Raw genomic sequence first — 21,417 nt, forward strand, 5'->3', positions numbered from 1 at the left:
TGCCTATTTCTACGTGAGCCTACGCCTCGCAGTCCACTCTGCTCAGACTTCGCTGGACCTTTTCTGGGCTCTCGTACCTCGCCCCACTTCTCTCTCATCTCAGCCTGAGAGTACCAGTGGGGAGCTGTAAGAGCAGTCCTCCTCAGCATACCTGGTTCCTGCATCCGGTAAGCCTGACAGCCCGGCTTACAAATCCAGCCCTGAGGGCAGGGAGAGTATGGCACACATAGGCAAGTTAGGGCAGGCAGAGTATGGTGCACAGACAGGGTAAGTTTGTTAGCATTTGGAAATAGTCATTATATGGTCCCTTAGGTGTGTAATGTATGCAATGTATGTGCTGGGGGTTGCTGTGCTATCCACAGGGGAAGAGGTATATGGATTTATGGGTGTGTCTCAATATGACTGTTAAAGCGATACTGACAGCCAATTAAAAATTTTTTTACACCTGCTGTTGTGTTTTAATTTTTATCAGCTTTAAATTCTTTATAAACTACATCTGCAAAGTTTTTTCACTTCATAATTATGGTAGCACGAATTACAGACCCACGGAGCAGCCCTTAGAAGCAGGCAGGCAGGGGAAAGCTTAACATTGCCTGCTATTTAAATTCTTCATGCAAATAGCAGAGAGGGGGGGCAGCCCTTTGAAGCAGGCAGGCAATGGAAAGATCAAGCCTGCCTGCTATCTAGTTCACAATGTGACGCGATGCGAGGAGCGAGGGAGGGGGAGCTCTTTGAAGCAAATGGCAAGCTGAATCCTCCCAGTTTATGACGTAGCCCGTTTGACAGATTGAGAAGCTACAGTCGAGTTGTCAGACAGTCGGGTTCAGGATCTTCAGTAGGATTTATATAGAGAAACAGGACTTTTAGGAAAAAACTGTCAACATGACCTATAGGTAGGTTTGGAAGTAGGTTCATATTTTTAAAAGTAATTTTTGGTGTCAGTATCACTTTAATATAACTCTTTCACATATGAATGAAGAGTGGTATCCTTACACCAACCATTTGGGTTTTTGCTGTGCTACCACCATTAATGTGGGTATGGTCTTAAAAGCTCTTGTGATAACATGGGTGTGGTTTAAAGTGGGTGTGGTTTTAAAAGGAGGAGTGGTCAAAACTGGCTTCCATTATCTGCCCTCCACCATGTAGGCCAGATGTTGGACAGCACTGCTTTAGATCATTGTTCCACTGAACCAATCATGTCAAGAAGGCCATCTTTGTGCCTCCAGTATACCAACTCTGTAGATGCCTTGGAAAATTTAGCTTATTGCTAATATAAAATAAAGTAACAAACAGTCCCACTCCTATTCACCTTATGCAACAATATTTTTACCATCCCTTTTGATGTCTTTTTGAACCTCTCCACTAGGGAAATTGCCTTCCAAGTTTCTTTCCACTTACTTTGTTACACAATGTATATTTTTATGTCCACCTGGCCCATCAAGTTCATCTTTTCCAAAACAACCTAAATGTTGATTCAGATGAATAAAAACAAAACCCCAACTGACTTACACTACAAGGGAAACATAAATTCCCTTCCTGAACTAAAAATTAGAATGGAAGAGCTCCACTTGGTAAGTCTCTACTGATTTCATTTAATAACCATGGGCTTGTCTGATTATTGTCTAACCCTGTGCCCTGTTTTCTGTACCTGTTTTCCTACAATCCTGACTTTGGCTTAGCTAATTGCCTATGTACAATATATGCAGCTATTCTTCAAGTAATAAGTCTTTTATTTTAGGCTCTTCAAGTCAGATGGATGAATCAATTGAACATATTAAAGAGAGAGCTCTAGAATGCTTAAAGGCTAGGTTTCAAATCCTAACTGATCATGGGATTGCCAATAATTTAAAGGTAATATGTTTCTACTGAATTAATTACAATTGAAAGCATATTAGAGATTGCAGTATGTTCTGAATACCATTTTATGACCTTTATAGGAAATAACAGGCAAATTTCAGTCTTCAAAAGATATTGTTCTTTCTAAAGACGTCCAACAGTTTGCTGGAAAAACAGAATTATATATAGGAGATGGGAAAGAGGCCCAACGTGACCGACTTGCTATTCAGGTATTACTTTGTAACCATGTTTTTTTTTGTTTAACTACTAGTCTTAGAGAAAGGAAAGCCCTGTAGCTATAAATGCAGGGGATGTATGTCAAGGGATCCAATGATCAGCAGCCAGATTACACTGGTTTATGTTTAGAGATTGGCAGAATCAGGTGTAGTGATTGGGTGAGAAGCAATGATTCAAGGTGGGGGAAAGCTGGGCTGGGGGTGGAAAAAGAGAGGGATGTGATGTCACAAGAGAAGCAGTTCACTTCCTTCTGAGCAGGTAGAAACATGATTCAGAGTTTTTCTCTTTTATATAATGTTATTAGCTGCAGTATATACACACTAACTCCTCACTATACTGCTGGCTTTGGGGGTAGAACAATTTGGGCAGGCTGCTTGTTAGTCTCTTGCTGTTTATTTGCTGTGTGGCCAGTTGGCCTGACCCTTGGAGCTGGGGTCTATGAGCTTGGTCTCTAAGTCATGGATGGGAGGCTACAGGATCAGCAAAGTGGTCAGTTGACCTTACACTCTAGGCCAGGCATGGCCCCATTGAGTGGATGGGTGGCTACGGAAGAAGCTTGGTAAGTGGTTGGTTGACCTTACCCTCAGAGCTGGGCAGCGGCAGCTGAGGTCCCCTAAAGTAGATGACCTGCACTCCATTGTTATTAAAAGAATGGCAAGTTTGGTATCCAGGATGGAATCATATTGCCATGGAAAGGCTGTGTTAGCATCCTAGTCTACCACATTCTTCTGGAGGAATACTGCCCATAGACGCTGGTAGATCTGCTTGCTAGTTAAAGGAGTTAAGGGAGACATATATAAGTGGAAGCGAATCCTCAAAATGTCATTCATAAGCTTTTGCTTACAGTTCAGTCAGAGGTCTACTCTAAAGAAGAAATAAATGGCCCATGTGCCTTTCCTGGAAGATCTTTCTGTGAATTTTTTGATGCTGGTTTTTGTGCAACAATTCCAAAAAGTAAAGTTTTCGTTTGACAATACAAAAAAAGTATTTTTGTGACTTTTTTGCAACTTTTTCCCTCACACATACTGTACTTTCTTTTAGTAAATGTCACACATTTGTGGAAATGAGTTTGTTCAAATTTTAAAAACAAACAAAAAAATAAAAAAATTAGGAAAGTTGCAGACACCCTGCTAGTTAGGGTCACATCTGCTAACCAAGGGTAGTTATTGTTTCACTGATGTTTAAACTTGTTATGTAATATGACATATTGTACTGTATTATTGACAGATTATTCTAAGGCAACTAACAACTTCCCAGGAGGAGGACCAGGACAAAGTTGAAGAATACAAAAAGAGAATCGCTGCTGTGAAGGAAATAGTCATTTATCTGCCCAGCAAAATATTGTATGGTGGCAAAGAAATTCTGGAAATGCCAGGAACGGATGATTCAGACCCAGTGGCAATGAATTTTATCAAAACTGCTTTGGATGAGGTGTGTGTAAAACACTGCCTGGCAAATAGATTCTTTCTGTATACCTTTCTTTTAATTATGTTGGGTTGAAAACCTCACCATATTGTTCTTCGACTTTGGCTTATTCTTCCACTTCTTCTTCTTATTCTTAGCGCCCCCTATTTTCTAAACGCTACTCCTCCTACAGTTTTAGGGGTACAACACCCAAACTCCCCACACTTCTTCGCCCTATAGCGGAGCAGGTTGCTTGTGCTTTTCTAAGTGATCCCGCCCCCCCGTCTTTTTGTTGCACCGCTCCGAACCCCCCAATTTTCCCATTGACTTTGACAGGGAAGATTTTCAAACTGCTGCCACACTTACAGCTCTGAAGCTACACCCCCCAAACTTGAATAACATAATAATGGGGTCACTCCGAATGAAACAGTGACACTTGTTAGATGACCCCAAAGTGGGAGGGGCCAACAACAGTCAATCAAATTTCACCCATTAAATTTTATGAGGAAATTGAAACTGCTGCCAATCTTACAGCTTTGAGGCTACACTCCCCAAACTTGAATCACACAGTCATGGGCTCAGCCTGAATGAAAATATGATGATTGTTGGATGCCCAAAAGTGGGTGGAGCTGTGAACAGCCAATCAGATTTTATCTATTGACTTTCAATGGGGAAATCCAACCTGCTGCCATTCTCACATTATTAAAGAGATACTGACACCAGAAATTAAACCTTTTTTATATCTATCAAAACATTGTCTTTGCATGAGCTTTATAATTTTGCCATAAAAGTATTTGCTTGATGCTTTTCCATTCCTTATCTGACCCCCAATGTTCCTCTATGAGGGGGCTGCCATATTTGTGCAGCAGTAATCTGATGCATTAGAAGCTATAACTGACAGGCTGAGAAGGGACAGTCAGGTTGGCAAAACAGTCAGGTTTAGGGACTTCAAGCAACAATTACTTACAAAACCAACCCTAACAGTGAAAAAAGATCAACGTGACCTATAGGGAACTTTTTATGTAGATTCATAATTTGAAAAGTTGTTTTTTCATGTCAGTATCACTTTAACACCAGGGTCCTAAACTTGGTCAGTTGGTCACTAGGGGACTGTAGGTTTGAAAAGTGGGCGGAGCCACCAATAGCTAATCAGATTTCACCTATTAAATTTTATTGGTTTGGTGCCAGGGTTCCCAAACTTTGCACAGTCATTGGGTGACTATGGACGCAAGGTTAGAAAAAGTGGGTGGGGCTGCCAAAATCCAATCCAATTTCTTTCATTGTTTTCAGTGGGGAAATTCTAACTGCTGCCATTCTCACATGTTTAATGTCAGGGTCCCCACACTTTGCACAGTTTGTCACTGGGTGACTATCTTCAAAGTTTAGAAAAGTGGGTGGGGCCAACAACAACCAATTAGATATCACCTATAGACTTCATACATTTAAATTTAAACTGCGGCCATTCTTTAAATATTAATACTAAGGTCCCCAAACTTTGCAGAGATAGTCACCAGATAACTGTGGTTCAGAGTTAAAAAAACTGGGGGAAGCCACCAACAGCCACTCAGATTTTAGCTATTGATTTTCAATGGGGAAATTCAACCTGCTTTCATTCTCACAGTATTAACACCAGGGTCACTAGGGGACTGCAATTCTAGGTTTTAAAAGTGGGTGGAGCCACCAACAGCCAATCAGACTCCTTTATTGACTTTTTTTGGTTTAAATTTAAAATGCTGCTTTTCTCACACTTTTTATGTCAGGGTTCCCAAACTTTGCACAGTCAGTTACTGGCTGACTACATATTCAGGGTTAGAAAAAGTGGGCAGAGCCACCAAAAGCCAATTCATTTTCACCCATTAAATTTAATTGGTTTATATTTAAACTGATGCCATTATTTAAGTATTAAACTTTCTTAACTTCTAGTTAGTCACTGGGTCTTTGCCATTCAAAGTTAGAAAAAAGTGGGTGGAGCCACCAACATCCAATCACATTTCACCTATTTTTTTTTCAATGGTGAATTGTAAAATGCTGTCAGTCTCACAATTTTTATGCCCAAGCCCCCAAACTTTTCAGTTGGTTGGTTGGTTAAGTTGGTTACTGGGGGACAGCAGTTCAAAAATAGGAAAAGTTGGTTGGGCCGCGAAGGCTGATGCCACATGCAGCGCAGGGCTGATTTTTTCGGCAAGCGGAAAAACGCTTGCCGAAAATTCAGCCCTACGCCTGTTACTTGTGCCTGCACCCGAATGAATGGGATACGCTCGGGTGCAGGCACATGTAGCCGATATACGCACGAAAACGCGAGAGAATGCAAAGTTTTTCTGCTTGCCGAAAATTTCAGCCCTACGCCTCGTGTGGCATCAGCCTAACAGCCAATCAGATTTCATCCATTGAATTTTATTGGTTTAAATTTAAAATGCTGTCATTCCCACACTATTTATGCCAGGGTGCCCACTGTTTGTCACTGGGTGACTTCGACTCAATCACAATTTACCTTTTGACTTTTATTGGTTTAAATTTAAACTGCTGCCGTTCTTTAACTATTAATCCTAGGGTCCCTAAACTTTGCAGAGTTAGTCACTGGGTAACTGCAGTTCCAGGTTAGAAAAAGTGGGTGGAGCCACCAACCACTAATCAGATGTCATTCATTGACTTTCAGTGGGGAAATTTAAGTTTCTGCCATTCAGACACTATTAAAACCAGGGTCCCCAAACTTTGCACAGTGGTTTTTACTATATAACTGTGGTCCAAGGTTAGAAAAAGTGGGCAGAGCCAACAACAGATCAGATTTCATTCAGTGACTTCACGTTTTTCAACCCAACATGAAGTTTGTTCTCAAACTTTCCTTTCTAGTTATCCTTTTGTTCTTAAATAAATATGATGTATTTTTCTTTAGGTGGATGCAGTCATTCTTGTAAGTGATTTTGCTTTCAAGATTATTGAAAAAGAAGTGAAAGACGTGTTTGTCAGCAGTTATTTTGCTAAAAACTGGAAACAAAATCCCAGCAATTATAAACTCATGCTCCTCGCATATCCAGAAAAGGTACGGCCATATTAACATGCATATATTACATAAGGGCACATAATATCATGGAAATAACTTTTGTCAAGGAAAAACTGTTGGATAGGCCAGTTTGATTGTAGCTACATTTTATTCGTACGTACGAAGGCAGTATCCAGACATTCTTAAATGAGAATTGTCTCTGAGCTGATACTACCTTGAATGCCCCAAAGCATGTTTGTCTTAGGGCTCTGGCACACGGGGTAGATTAGTCGCCCGCGATAAAACTCCCTGTTCGCGGGCGACTAATCTCCCCGAGTTGCCATGACCCGCCATCCCGCCGGCGAACATGTAAGTTTTTTTTTTTTTTTTTTTTGTCCCTGAGGAAGAGCACAGTTGGTGCTCGAAACGTTGGATCGTTTTCATTAAAAAAAAATTTTGTTTTCTAACAAAGTCCCTGCGTGTGCGGCTCATTGTCTTGCTATATACATGGTTTTTGCAAGCACCTGGGGCATTTGATTACTATTAGGGTGTGCTCTGTTCTTTTCTATATATATATATATATATATAAACAAAATGGAGTCTGCCGGCACTCACGAAACCGATGGTTAACGTTGCCTGGGTGCAAAGTTCAGAAAGAAATGTGCAAGGAAAAAATCACGGAAGTCGCACACACAGGACTTATACAAAACAAAAGATTCTTTTTTTATTGCCAGAGGAGTGAACTAACGTTTCGGCTGTTACACCAGCCTTTGTCAAAGTTCGACAAAGGCTGGTGTAACAGCCGAAACGTTAGTTCACTCCTCTGGCAATAAAAAAAGAATCTTTTGTTTTGTATAAGTCCTGTGTGTGCGACTTCCGTGATTTTTTCCTTATATATATATATATATATATAGTGTTATACATATAATCTATATATACTATTTTGAGCAAAAAAAACACAGTTACCTTTTAAAAGTTTTTAACTACAGCAACAGGTATAGGACCCGTGATCCAGAATGTTTGGGTCTGCTAAAAGGCTAAAAAAATGTTAATAACGTAAATGAACCCCAACAGGACTGTTTGGCCTCCAAAAGGATTCATTATATCTTAGTTGGGATCAAGTACAAGTTTCTGTTATATTATTACAGAAAAAAAGAAAATCATTTAGAAAAATGTATTATTTGATTAAAATATAGAGTAAATGTGAGAAAGCATTTCCATAATTCAGAGCTTATCCACATAAGGGAACTAGTTCCATATAAAGGAATGTCTAATTTGATTAGGAAAAGTAATTCCAGGGTGTCTGTAGAGTTTTTATGAGTTTTTCACATCAAATTCATGGCCTAATGTCAAGGCCTTAATAGAAACATGGCATTTCCTAAACAAATTATTTTCAATTTACACATTTTAACTTGTTGGAATTTAGGAGATGTTCAATTGCTATCTACTTTTATTAGTCAAACAGTTTGATTATAGATAAAGACAGATCAATAATTTCACATGCATCTCACACAAGAGAATGTTCAACAACAATTTTCAACAAGTTGGCAGGATGATAGTATGGTTGAATGAAAAATTGCTGGAACTAATTCACTCAGGTTCCAAAGTAGGGGCAGGCAAACAGAAGAGGTAAATGTCTAGTGCCCTCCCACCCCCAGCATTGCGCTCTACAAAAGTGCCTCTTTTGGTGGCCCTGTCACCAACTGATCCAGGACTGAATACATGTGGCATGACACACAGTAAATGGCACTAACAGACCCACTAACACTGATCCTGATACCAGTTGCTTTATGTTGTATTTTTACCATATTTGTCTTTACTGCCATTTGAGTTTTAACACTTTTGAACACTTAGGGGGAGATTTATCAATCCACAAACGCTCCGAGCGTTTGTTCGATCGGACCATTCGTATTTTTGTACCTTGTGTATTTTCGCCTTTTTTTTATTATACGCAACTTTTTCGTACTGTGAAAATTTTTGTGACTAATACGATTTTTTCATAAGCATTTTTGTGATTTTTGCAATCATCAGAAATTATCGTATCCAATCTGAATTTTTCCCATTCGGGATTCGAACTCGTGTTTTAAGGAATCGGCCCTATATTTTTACCTACGTCACTTATTTCACTTGTGGCAAAATTTCATCTACTTTAGTTTAAGGGGCCAATTTAAGAATACATTTGGCTTCCAGCTCATTGGTTTTTTTTTCCTTAAATGTTTTTTTTCGATAAAATTAAAAGCTTGGCACCTAAAGCCTTTCCAAACTTTTCTCTTTTCTGAAAAACCTGTTTGAGGAAAAAAAAACCCCAATCATCAGGAAGCTGGGGTATTCGAATAAAGAAACCATGCAAGAGTTTAGGAACTCTCTGAGTGATTGAAATGATTTCATGGCATTCTAAACTGAGTTTACAATATTCTTAGAACCAAAAGTGGCAATTTGGAGAAAAAGACTCAAAAAATATTAAGAAACTGGAAGAAGAAGAAAAGAAGAAAAGAAATGCAGAGTTGGATACGATCAGCAAAGCACTGAAGAAGGTAACACAGAGGAATAAATACTTATGTTATAATACAACTATATCATGGCAGTGTAATTTATGATACAGCTGTTATTTTATTAAAGCACTGATAAGGTTTCAGACCCAAAACCTAATATTGGGTAATCAGTTTTGGAGCATGCTTACTATAATTCTGCCAGATATTTTGCACAGACTAGGATATTTAATTCACTTTTTCATTTAGCTACACAATAAAGATATTTGGTGGTACCAAGCTGGGATGCATATAGCACCCAGCAATTAAATCTAGTACTAAGGCATAGGGGTTTATTAAGGAGGTTAAAAGGGAACCTGTCATCCAGACAAAAAAAGCTGTGTAATAAAAATCCTTTTCAAATTAAAAATGAAACCCAAATTCTTTTTGTTTTATTAAAACTTCCATACCTATTATGAACTCAGTTAATAATCAATTTTGTATTGCTTTCCCTGCCTCTATGCCTTAAGCACACCAATTACTTTCACTTTCATTTCTGCACTTCCTAGATGTTACTGCCCTCTTTACATGCCCCTCCCTCCTCACTATGTATAATTGTGTAGTCTGTGCATGACCATTTTTGGTGCATTCATGACATACTGGGGTGATGCAAAGCTTGCCTTGGTAACCGTTTCCCCAAAATGGTGCCTGCCTGTATTCTGCAATTGTATATTCTAAATCAATAAAGGAAGAAAGGAAATTAGATTTAAATAACTTATACAGTCTAAGTACAATTTTCTTTTCTTGATTTACATGATAAAATATTATTTGGAATTATTTCCAAGCTTGCAGGAGTGTTATAAGTAGAGCATCTTTCTGGTGTGCAATGCATCATGGTCTCCTGTAACCTGATGTAGAAGATGTTATATGCTTCATATTTGTGATTTAGATAAAAAAACAAAAAACACTGCTATTGCAAGTACTGAACAGCACAGATACTCAGCACCTACTGTATTCTTCTTCTAACCTGGCTCCATGAGCACAATAAATACAGATGTAATATGATTCAAGCTTTCTCCAGAATACACCAGGTTCTATATTCTACATGTATGGGACATGTTATCCAGAATGCTTAGGACCTGGGGTTTTCCAGATCTTTCCATAATTTGAAGAACCATACTTTTTAAATTTAGTAAAAAAAAAAAAATGTAAACATCAAATAACTCAATTGGATTGTTTTGCCTCAAATAAGGATTAATTATAACTTAGACAGGATTAAGTACAAGCAACTGTTTCATTATTACAGAGAAAAGGGAAATATGTTTCAGTTTTGAATTATTTGAAGAGATGGCCTTCCTGTAATTAGGAGCTTTCTGAATAGTGAGATTCTGGATAACTGATCCTATACCTGAAGTAGTGAGAGTTTAGATCTTAAATCTGTCGCCCATTTAATACTATTGAATAACCATTAATAAAACGTACCTTTGTTCCGTTATAGGACACTTTACCAGATGATTTGAAGAACAGCATCTTTACAACCTACATGTTACCTGTATTGCACATATCTATTCTTGCACAGCCTACAGCACAGGTACCAGTGAATGCTTGCTTCTTATTGTCCATTTGGTTTGAAAGGGAAGCAATAATGAGCACTAATAGGAACACAATGGGGCCGATTCACTAAAGTGCGATAAAACGTGCGCTATTTATAGTGTGCGTTAAAAGTTTTATTGCGTCTTAATTTTCGCGACTCTTCGCACGATTCACTATTAGCACACTTGCGCTATTTTACGCACGATACTGCATGCAATATTTTTGCCGCGATAAATAACGTGCGCAGTATTTTTCGCATGCACGCTAATTATCGCAATCGCTAATTGTCGCGACATTACGCACGCGACAATCGGCAGCATAAAACTGGCGACATTTTGCCCTGGGAAAGCACAGAAGTGCTAGAGAGGTGCTGTATAAATGTTTATTTGCAAAAAAAACCCCCCAGAAAACCAATAAAAATCTAAGTAAGAAAAAAAAAGAAGTGCTAGAGATAATAAAATGGGGGCGGGGGGGCATTTAAGAATATTTAGCCAAATACTTAGGGGTCCGTTTGCTAAAGTGGCTTAAATTAAGTGGGAGATTTTAGACACAGAATAAATGCCAAATATGTTATGGGCACTTTATTAAACGGGAACAAATATAATATTGCAATTATTCTGGCAACACAACATTTGATTGGCAGTTATCACACTCGCCAGAAAATATGCTACGTACTAATTAACGCAAGTTTTACTATTCAGCAAAATGGCCTAAAGGCAAAATTGTTGGCAGAATATTTGCAAAAATTTAACCCATATAGCATATTGATGTGTTACTGATAAATGTAAGAGTGTATGGGAAACTACATGAAAGTATAGAATACCATATCAAGGAAGGAAAAATAATTAGACATTACTCAGTTCAAAAGTAGAAAAATAAAAACTTTTATTTTAACAATTAAAGGGAAAAAAATAGGGAAAATAAAACTTAGGGCTTGCTGCCCTTGAGTTCTCTAATGTCTCTCCTAAGTTCGTTCATTTCCCCCCGGAGCTGGGCCAGCTTGGCCTTGATGTTGGCCAGGTCCTCCAGCATTGACCGGCGTGATGGTCCCTTGTCGGCAGGAGAACCTGGTGCCTGGGGTCCGGGGGCCTGGGGGGAGAACTCAAGGGCCTGGGGGGAAACTGGGGGAGGAAAGAAGGGGGGGAGTGTCTGGGGCCTCTTCGGCCTCTGGGGCCTCTTCCGCCTCTGGGGGCGCTGGGGTCTGGGCGGGTGCTGCTGCCTGGCCAGGTGCTAGGGCCTCGGGGGCCACAGGAGCCTGGTGGGCCTGGGGTTGGGCCTGGGGATGAGGCGCCAGCTGAAGTTCTGTGAGATAATATTGCAAGATGTTATTTTGTGTAATATATTATACATATATATATATACATTCATACACCATCATAAATAATGGGGCCCCTCACAACAACATTTTTGGGCCCCCCTCCTCCCATGCCCCCAATGGACCCTCCCCCTGTGAACCCTTACATCAATACAAAACATATCAATACAAAACCCTAAAACATTCGTGGCCCTTCCCCAAATGACTCACACTATGGGCCACTCCCTGCTGTTTCCCCCTGCTTTAAACTTATTTATGCATATGTATTTGAAAAACAGATGTGTATATATATATATATCTATCTATACAATACGAAGTGCTGGGAAGCTGCACACCATAAGGAACAATAATACCTGGGTGTCTGTGGCAAAACAAAATCTAGACAGGCATGGGGTGACGGCACACACAGGATTTTCACAAGGAGTCATAAAGATGTGAAATATAATGTAATAATATTCAGAGGTTTATTGTAACCAACGTTTCAGTTCCTCACTGGCATTATGGTTGAACGTGATGGACGTATGTCTTTTTTCAACCCAACTTACTATGTTACTTTCGTCATCCCTGACATTTCTTACATTTGTACTTTTAGTTCAAATTACTTGCTAAATCTTTAACTGAACGTATTCTGTAAAAGCATAATAAAGTACAATAATTACCTTCCGCAATTTCAGCCACCAGGTCTGAATTCCTACGCTTCAGGTCCGACCATATGCGCTGGAGCAGGCGGAGGTCCACATCAAGGGCAAACCCGGTGAACAAACCAGCTTTGAGCTCGCGCAGGATTGCCCTCTTCCTCTTGTGGACCCCTAAGGGCCCCAGCGGCGGGTTGTCATATCCTGAGCGCAGGAAAAAGAAAAACGCCAAAATATACCTAGTAATGTATTTTATGCGACTAAATATTTACCGCTACAGTACTGTATATTATGGCGACTAAATATTTACCGCTATAGTACTGTATATTATGGCGACTAAATATTTACCGCTATAGTACTGTATATTATGGTAACTAAATATTTACCGCTACAGTACTGTATATTATGGCAACTAAATATTTACCGCTATAGTACTGTATATTATGGTGACTAAATATTTACCGCTACAGTACTGTATATTATGGCGACTAAATATTTACCGCTACAGTACTGTATATTATATTTTATTGCCAACAATTCATTTACTGTACTTTTCTATAATTTATCGCATAGACCAATGTGATATTTAGCACGCCTAAGTGTTTGCGAATCATGCGATCGTATTCTTTTCAGCGCAAAAATTAATGCATGCGTTAAAACTAGCGCATGCGGTCGCGCGAAAAATAACGCATGCGATATGGCAACTTAACGCACTCGATAATACTATGGTGAATCGCGCGCTAATTATCGTGTCTAATTTAACGCAAAAAAGCATGCAATAAAATGTATCGCACTTTAGTGAATCAGCCCTAATGTGGGTGACTATATTGTACGTGTGGCTTTTGGCTTAGCAAAATCTAGAGGGAAACTTGTTCAAGGTTATTGCACATATTAGGGAAATTTGAAAAAAGTTTCATAAGCACTTTACAATTAAACTGACCCTGGGAGCTGATGTGCACTACTACCAGTGTCGGACTGGGACCCCAGGGGCCCACCAGAAAACCTTAGACCCTAGGCCCACTCTCCAAACTATTTTTCCTCCTTTCCTCACCCAAACTCTTTATTCTCCTAGTCTCTTTTATTTACATGCTAGCATCTATTCTTCCATCTACTTCTCCTCTTTCTTCCCATTCAGAGATAGGGAATGTCCATAAAGTAGGCCAAATGGTCAGGAGCAGGATTACCCACTGACACCTGGGCCCACCGGGAGATTTCCTGGTGTCCTGCTGGGCCAGTCCGACACTGACTACTACGATATAGTGTATGGGAACAACAAAAGAACATTCGCATTTATTCAGCTTGAAGTTGGGTGCACATTGCACCCTTGAATATACTGCCAGCTGCACAGTAGCTTCAATACAAAGCCACCATACCAAATGGTTATGGAATGTTTTTTAGGTTCCAGGAACTTTGGCCTTAAATGGATACTTTTTAAATATATTAGTATATATGTTTTTATTTTATTATTTATGTCTCAGTTTAAAACAAACAAACTTACTGTAGTTTTACCTTAGCTAGATCTCTCTACAAAAATGTGCAGTGTCACTGGTCCTCTTTTACTATCTGATACCCCATAACAACCAATTTGTTTTTACTGCAGTATACATATGCATTTACATATATTTCTTTTTTTTACTAATAATTCTTTTTATCATGAAATATTGTTTGTGGTTAAAAAAAAAGTATGCATTCTAGGTACAGTTTGGGCCCCCATACTATTACCTATGTGATTTAAGTAGTCTGGGGGTTCAACACTAACAATATGGGATTGTAGAAAGCCAGCTGCTCCAACTCTTGGCTGTTTTGTATAACCCAAATTATATTGTAAGCATGCAAGTAAAAGTGACAACTTAGTTTGATTAATTTGATTAAAAGAAATTAACATTTAAATTCAAAATAATGAACACATTTCCATGTATTTATATTGTATTCTATTACAAAATGGCATATTCTGCACATTTATTGATGCAGTAAAGCAAAAAAAAAAAAAAAAAAACAAACCTCAGTAATATTCTATTATGTATCCTGCCCTGTATTTGTATTTTTGAACCTGGGAAGCCTGTACTCAGCTAGTATTTAAGTACTGGCCAACCCCTTGATTTAACTATGCCCTATTTACTAAAATAGAACATTACAATCTAACGGGCCCATTCATTAAGGTACAATGACCATGATTGCGAAAAATTCGTACTTTTTTTAAAATTTAGAACTTTTCGTACTGTTAACAATAATATAATTAAAAAAGTACGACTTTTTCAGAATACGTTCGTTACTCTACGAAAAAGTCGTACTTTTCGCAACGACAGTGAAAATTTTGTTATTCGTTCAAGCTTTGGTATCGTGACTATCTTTTGGCCAGGTTGGAGCTGCAGAGTGCCATTGAGCCCTATGGGTGACTTTCCTTGGGCCAGGTTGGAGCTGCAGAGTGCCATTGAGTCCTATGGGAGACTTTCCTTGGGCCGGGTTGGAGCTGCAGAGTGCCATTGAGCCCTATGGGAGGCTTTCTTTGGGCTGGGTTGGAGCTGCAGAGTGCCATTGAGCCCTATGGGAGACTTTCCTTGGGCCGGGTTGGAGCTGCAGAGTGCCATTGAGCCCTATGGGAGACTTTCCTTGGGCCGGGTTGGAGCTGCAGAGTGCCATTGAGCCCTATGGGAGACTTTCCTTGGGCCGGGTTGGAGCTGCAGAGTGCCATTGAGCCCTATGGGAGACTTTCCTTGGGCCAGGTTGGAGCTGCAGAGTGCCATTGAGCCCTATGGGAGACTTTCCTTGGGCCGGGTTGGAGCTGCAGAGTGCCATTGAGCCCTATGGGAGACTTTCCTTGGGCCAGGTTGGAGCTGCAGAGTGCCATTGAGCCCTATGGGAGACTTTCCTTGGGCCGGGTTGGAGCTGCAGAGTGCCATTGAGCCCTATGGGAGACTGGGCCGGGTTGGAGCTGCAGAGTGCCATTGAGCCCTATGGGAGACTTTCCTTGGGCCAGGTTGGAGCTGCAAAGTGCCATTGAGCCCTATGGGAGACTTTCCTTGGGCCAGGTTGGAGCTGCAGAGTGCCATTGAGCCCTATGGGAGACTTTCCTTGGGCCGGGTTGGAGCTGCAGAGTGCCATTGAGCCCTATGGGAGGCTTTCTTTGGGCTGGGTTGGAGCTGCAGAGTGCCATTGAGCCCTATGGGAGACTTTCCTTGGGCCGGGTTGGAGCTGCAGAGTGCCATTGAGCCCTATGGGAGACTTTCCTTGGGCCGGGTTGGAGCTGCAGAGTGCCATTGAGCCCTATGGGAGACTTTCCTTGGGCCGGGTTGGAGCTGCAGAGTGCCATTGAGCCCTATGGGAGACTTTCCTTGGGCCAGGTTGGAGCTGCAGTGTGCCATTGAGCCCTATGGGAGACTTTCCTTGGGCCGGGTTGGAGCTGCAGAGTGCCATTGAGCCCTATGGGAGACTTTCCTTGGGCCAGGTTGGAGCTGCAGAGTGCCATTGAGCCCTATGGGAGACTTTCCTTGGGCCGGGTTGGAGCTGCAGAGTGCCATTGAGCCCTATGGGAGACTGGGCCGGGTTGGAGCTGCAGAGTGCCATTGAGCCCTATGGGAGACTTTCCTTGGGCCAGGTTGGAGCTGCAAAGTGCCATTGAGCCCTATGGGAGACTTTCCTTGGGCCAGGTTGGAGCTGCAGAGTGCCATTGAGCCCTATGGGAGACTTTCCTTGGGCCGGGTTTGAGCTGCAGGGTGCCATTGAGCCCTATGGGAGACTTTCCTTGGGCCGGGTTGGAGCTGCAGAGTGCCATTGAGCCCTATGGGAGACTTTCCTTGGGCCAGGTTGGAGCTGCAGGGTGCCATTGAGCCCTATGGGAGGCTTTCCTTGGGCCAGGTTGGAGCTGCAGAGTGCCATTGAGCCCTATGGGAGGCTTTCCTTGGGCCAGGTTGGAGCTGCAGAGTGCCATTGAGCCCTATGGGAGGCTTTCCTTGGGCCGGGTTGGAGCTGCAGAGTGCCCTTGAGCCCTATGGGAGACTTTCCTTGGGCCAGGTTGGAGCTGCAGGGTGCCATTGAGCCCTATGGGAGACTTTCCTTGGGCCGGGTTGGAGCTGCAGAGTGCCATTGAGCCCTATGGAAAACTTCCAAAATTAGGCATTGAAATTTCAAAGCCAGAAAGGTTTTCCCGCCGTTTACGATCGTTCGGATATGAAATTTAGTAACTTCGGATTGTAACCACAATATTTTCGTACGTCCAAGAAAAAATTTGGGTAACATTTTCGAACATCAGAAATTATCGTGGTTACTCTGAATTTTTTCCAATCGTACTTTTAATAATCTGAAATTCCTGCTTTAATGATTGGGCCCCTAAATAAAATGTTCTGCAATCATTTTACTGACAGAAATAATGTATATTGTTTTAATTGTCTTTTTCTAACAGGGAGAAGAATACACGATATTTCAAATGTATGAAACCTTTTTGAAGTACACTGGAATTAGCAATCTCCTAACTATAACTGATGAATTTGTGTCAGCAAGGCAAAATGTAACCACTGAAGAGGTAAACAGACTCTTGGAGGCATATTTACTAAAATTCAACAATTTCTAATTTTTAAAAAATTTTTCAACTCGACTAGACTCATTTCCTCGAATGTGTAACATTTACTAAAAAAAATTGGATAGGAAAAGTTGCTACAAATTTTTGGTGCGAAACCTCAACTTAGTAGGATCGTCAGGGAAATGGAAGGGACCTCTGCCACTGACTTGAATTTTTAGCCATTTAGATGCATAGTAAATCTAAAAAAGTCACTAAAAAGACTTTTAGCACTAAAAATCTAATACGAGAAAAAAAACCTTGTTAGTTAGTAAATGGGCCCCTTCAAATGTCCACGCACAAAATCTGATTTATATACAATAAAAAGTGCATGTACACAAGAAGAAAGAAAGAAAAAGAAAGAGGGGATGGAAACACAGAGAACAAGCGAAAATGGGAGCGATAGAAGAAGAAAATATTTAAAGATGAAGGAGTCATTTAAGCCATAAGTTTGTTATAAGTGGGAGTCACTTGATGTGAAACAGGAGGTTTGCCTAAGCACCTTTAGATATGATGGTGGCATTGATTTTTAAAGGCAATTTGCCACTGGCATTCTTTTTCGCTTTGTAATAGTTTTTTAACTAATTGTTTTCTGCTTTTTTTTCAAAACCTACTTTTCTAGTAATATGTTCAATAACCCCATGTTGAAAGAGTGCAATTGTAATTACTGTATATACTCGAGTATAAGCCGAGTTTCCAGCACTCAAAATGTGCTAAAAGGAATCTTCGGCTTATACTCGAGTCAAGTAGTAAGTGCAGTGGTTGAGTACCTTTCCCACCGGCATCCGTCGCGCGAGCACGCACGTCGCGCCCGCACCACCTCACCCCCCCGTGCTTGTGCGACGGATGCCCGGTGGGAAAGTTACTCAACCACTGCACTTACTACTTGACTTGCTTTTGCTTTGACGTGTGTGCGTGCTCGCGCGACAGATGGCCGGTGGGACAGGTACTCACCCACTGCACTTACTACTTGACTTGCTTACGCGACTTGCACTCTCAATTCTGCATATAAAATCTCTTTATTCAACAACTGTTCCATCCACTTGTTTTGGTCCTCATGGGACCATCCCAAATGTGATACTTGTTCTTTGTTCACTGAACAACAAGGTTTAATGCTACAGTGGGATCTGGTAGATAAGGCATGGGCTACAGTGTTTGACTGGGTACCTGGGGCCCACAGAAGAACTATAAAACTAAGCACCGTGCTAGCTCGTGTGTGTGTGGTCATTATATGAGCAAGTTTTCCACATACACTGCACAGTAATAATTGATTATTTATACTTACAAGAGCTAGGCCACTACTGTGTTTTCTCTGCTGGTGTAAAAATGGGTAATACGCTGCCTTCCATCTGGCTTCAGTATTCACTCATGGGCATGATGTCTGCAAAATGTGAAAGTAAGCTGCATGTTAAAAAGAGAAATTCCTTGTGTGTGCTCGCGCAACGGCTGCGCCGGTGGGACAGGTAATCAGCTGAGTATATACTTTCTGTGAGCAACCTTTGCTTAGCGTCAGATAAATCTATCCGTCACCATTTGCATTTTTTACTTGCTTGCATCTCCACATTATCACTAGTCAGCATAAATAGTAACAAATTTCCAGCATACATTAGGTGGGCAAGCCACAAAGAGATTAGTGTTGGTGAAGGCCTCATAAGGCCACAGATGATATCCTCATCTGATGGGTCTGCATGTGCTTCCCTTGTGATCCAATCAGGACCTAACACACAGGACTACACTCTGTGACCAGCTTTAATGTACCTGACAAGCAGACACAAAGCTGGAAAGATCAATCTACCAGAGCAAGGGACATTATCCATCATGCAAAGGGAAGGGCACAGAGGAATTAATCTGCCGCTGCCAACATATATTTATGTAGAATTCACAGGGGGTCACGCTGAGTGTCCTTTTATGAAATAATTTCATTATTGAAACTTAGCAGTAGCGGCTGCATTTCCCACCCTAGGCTTATACTCGAGTCAATACGTTTCCAGTTTTCTTAGGTAAAATTAGGTACCTCGGCTTATACTCCAGTATATACGGTACTAAATTGACTTGTATGAGGCATTGCTCTCACACACAGAGCCAGTGCATACTAACTTACATCAACCAATGAAGTTGAGCTGTGTATTTTTCTCCCACATTTCTCCCTGTTACAGTAAGAAATGTGATATATTTATGGACAGTATGTGTTGTTTAGATGCAAAAAAATACATAGGTCTTTTGCTTCCCCTTTCTTAATGGCTTAAAAAAATTAGGCCTCAGGTCAATGTTAATAACAGAGAAAAAAAAAATATGATGACCACATCATAAAGCATTTTGTGTCTTTGTTAAGCACTGTAAATGGGCTAAGCATTGTGGTGCATCGTTTGTTCTGGGGTTAGACAGAACCTTGTCCCCTGACGATAGGCTGCTAATCCCCATTAATATGTTAATGTTCCTGCAATGGGGGCCCTACAAGAGGTGTGAAATGGTGACTGGGGAGTGAAACAAAGCAAAACAGAAGAGCTTAGTTAGAATTGGTCTGACAGAGTTACACTGAGCTTTACTCCATTTTGAAAATGAGAACTGTGTTTTTACTCTTGGTAGCGATATGTGTTTATCAGGTATAAAACATCTTTTTAATCTTTTTTAGGTAAAATCACAGCTCTCACATTTACATAAGGAGATCAATTCAGGAAACAATACAGAAGCAGCAAGATCAGTACTGCACGTGCTATACAATAGGGAGTAAGTACCAAGGAGACACCATTATCTTAATATGGAATCTGAATTCTCAGGGCTTTAATGTACATTTTTGTTGCTGGTAGAAAGTGTAACTCTACGTTATACCTATTGTGATTATGATGATATACAGTAGATAATTATTATTCAGAAACTCTATTTGTCAGGGACGTAAAGCCCTCTGCATGCCCCATTGTCTTTGTGTACAGGTATCGGACCCCTTATCCGGAAACCCATTATCCAGAAAGTTACAAATTACGGAAAGGCCATCTCCCATAGACTCCATTTTAATCAAATAATTCACATTTTTAAACATGATTTCCTTTTTCTCTAATATTAAAGCAGAACCTTGTACTTGATCCCACCTAAACAATCCTATTGGGTTTAATTACTATTTCAATAATGTTTTTAGCAGACTTTAGGTAGGAGATCTTAATTAAGGAAAGACCCCTTATCAGGAAAACCCCAGGTCCCAAGCATTCTGGATAATGGGTCCCATACCTGTATGTGAAAAACAAATTTCTAGGATGTGAATTGTGTTCAGAATTATTTTGTGCATATAAAGAATCATTTTACATGTACAGAGGAAATAGAGTAGGATATAAAGTATACTGTAGATATGGGCACACTGGTATGGGACACAAAGAGAGAGTAAAAGTGTATATTAATGAGAGAAAGACTTCAAGCAGAGAGTCAGAAAAGCATTGGGGTAGGATATAAAAGTGGGAGAGAACTGCATCCTTATTCATTATTACTAATGATTCTGAACTATGCCTGGTACTTATCTGTAAATATTTCAATAAAATCATACTGCTGAATTAAAGGAATGAGTCGGTGACCCTGCACCCAGGTAAGGGTAAGAGATGATATTACAGAGAGGAGGAAGGGCAAGAAATCCACACTGGAAATCTAGTTGTGAGAAATAGCTCTTAGGTTTTTGCTAATAAATTAACTGAATGACTTTATAGATAGGTAGTACTGCATATTTAAAAAAAATGTCTTGTTTGTTTGTTTCAGATCTAAAAATATCTTGGAGTCTGGAATTAATAAAAATATTGACCACCTGTTGATTTGCTTTGATAAGAGCATAAAAGAGATGCTTTGTGAGGTTGTAGAAACTGAGGTGAGTATGTAAATGTAAAACTGTAGCAAAATTTCATTTTTTGTTACCAAACATGATAAACTGTGGTCTGTACAATGGGAGATACCATGTACAATGGCAGGTTCTGCCTTATATCGAGTACACAGGGACATGGGAAAAATCACGTCATGGGATCTAAAGGTGGCCATGTGACCAGAATTTTACTGGCTCAGCCAGTAAAAATGAGGCTTCAGGTCAATGTTAATATCAGAGAAAATTATGATTACCACATAATACAGCATTTTATGTCTTTGTTAAGCACTGTGAATGGGCTAAGTATAACCTGTGTAGAGATGTAGCGAACCTCACAAAAAAAGTTCGCGATCCCGTTCGCGAACTTCCGCCAAAAAGTGCGAACTTTTGCGAACTTTGCGAACCCCATAGACTTCAATGGGAAGGCGAACTTTAAAACCTAGAAAAGCCATTTCTGGCCGGAAAACTGATTTTAAAGTTGTTTAAAGGGTGCCACGACCTGGACAGTGGCATGCAGGAGGGGGATCAAAGGCAAAAATTTCTCTGAAAAATACATTGTTGA

General features: G+C 40.4%; 1 protein-coding gene across 1 annotated transcript in view; it reads left to right on the forward strand.

Annotated features, from left to right (window-relative positions):
- LOC100497820 overlaps nt 1–21,417 on the forward strand; it is a 60,194-nt gene that overhangs the window by 19,523 nt on the left and 19,254 nt on the right. The window contains exons 8-16 of the mRNA XM_002944306.5: nt 1,739–1,851; nt 1,938–2,066; nt 3,301–3,504; nt 6,371–6,517; nt 8,878–8,991; nt 10,424–10,516; nt 16,868–16,987; nt 19,653–19,747; nt 20,759–20,864. Of these exons, the coding sequence (XP_002944352.2) occupies nt 1,739–1,851; nt 1,938–2,066; nt 3,301–3,504; nt 6,371–6,517; nt 8,878–8,991; nt 10,424–10,516; nt 16,868–16,987; nt 19,653–19,747; nt 20,759–20,864 (1,121 nt within the window). The remainder of the gene's footprint in view (nt 1–1,738; nt 1,852–1,937; nt 2,067–3,300; nt 3,505–6,370; nt 6,518–8,877; nt 8,992–10,423; nt 10,517–16,867; nt 16,988–19,652; nt 19,748–20,758; nt 20,865–21,417) is intronic.

The sequence above is a fragment of the Xenopus tropicalis genome, chromosome 1, assembly GCF_000004195.4.
Source record: "Xenopus tropicalis strain Nigerian chromosome 1, UCB_Xtro_10.0, whole genome shotgun sequence".
NCBI classification, from domain to species: domain Eukaryota; kingdom Metazoa; phylum Chordata; class Amphibia; order Anura; family Pipidae; genus Xenopus; species Xenopus tropicalis.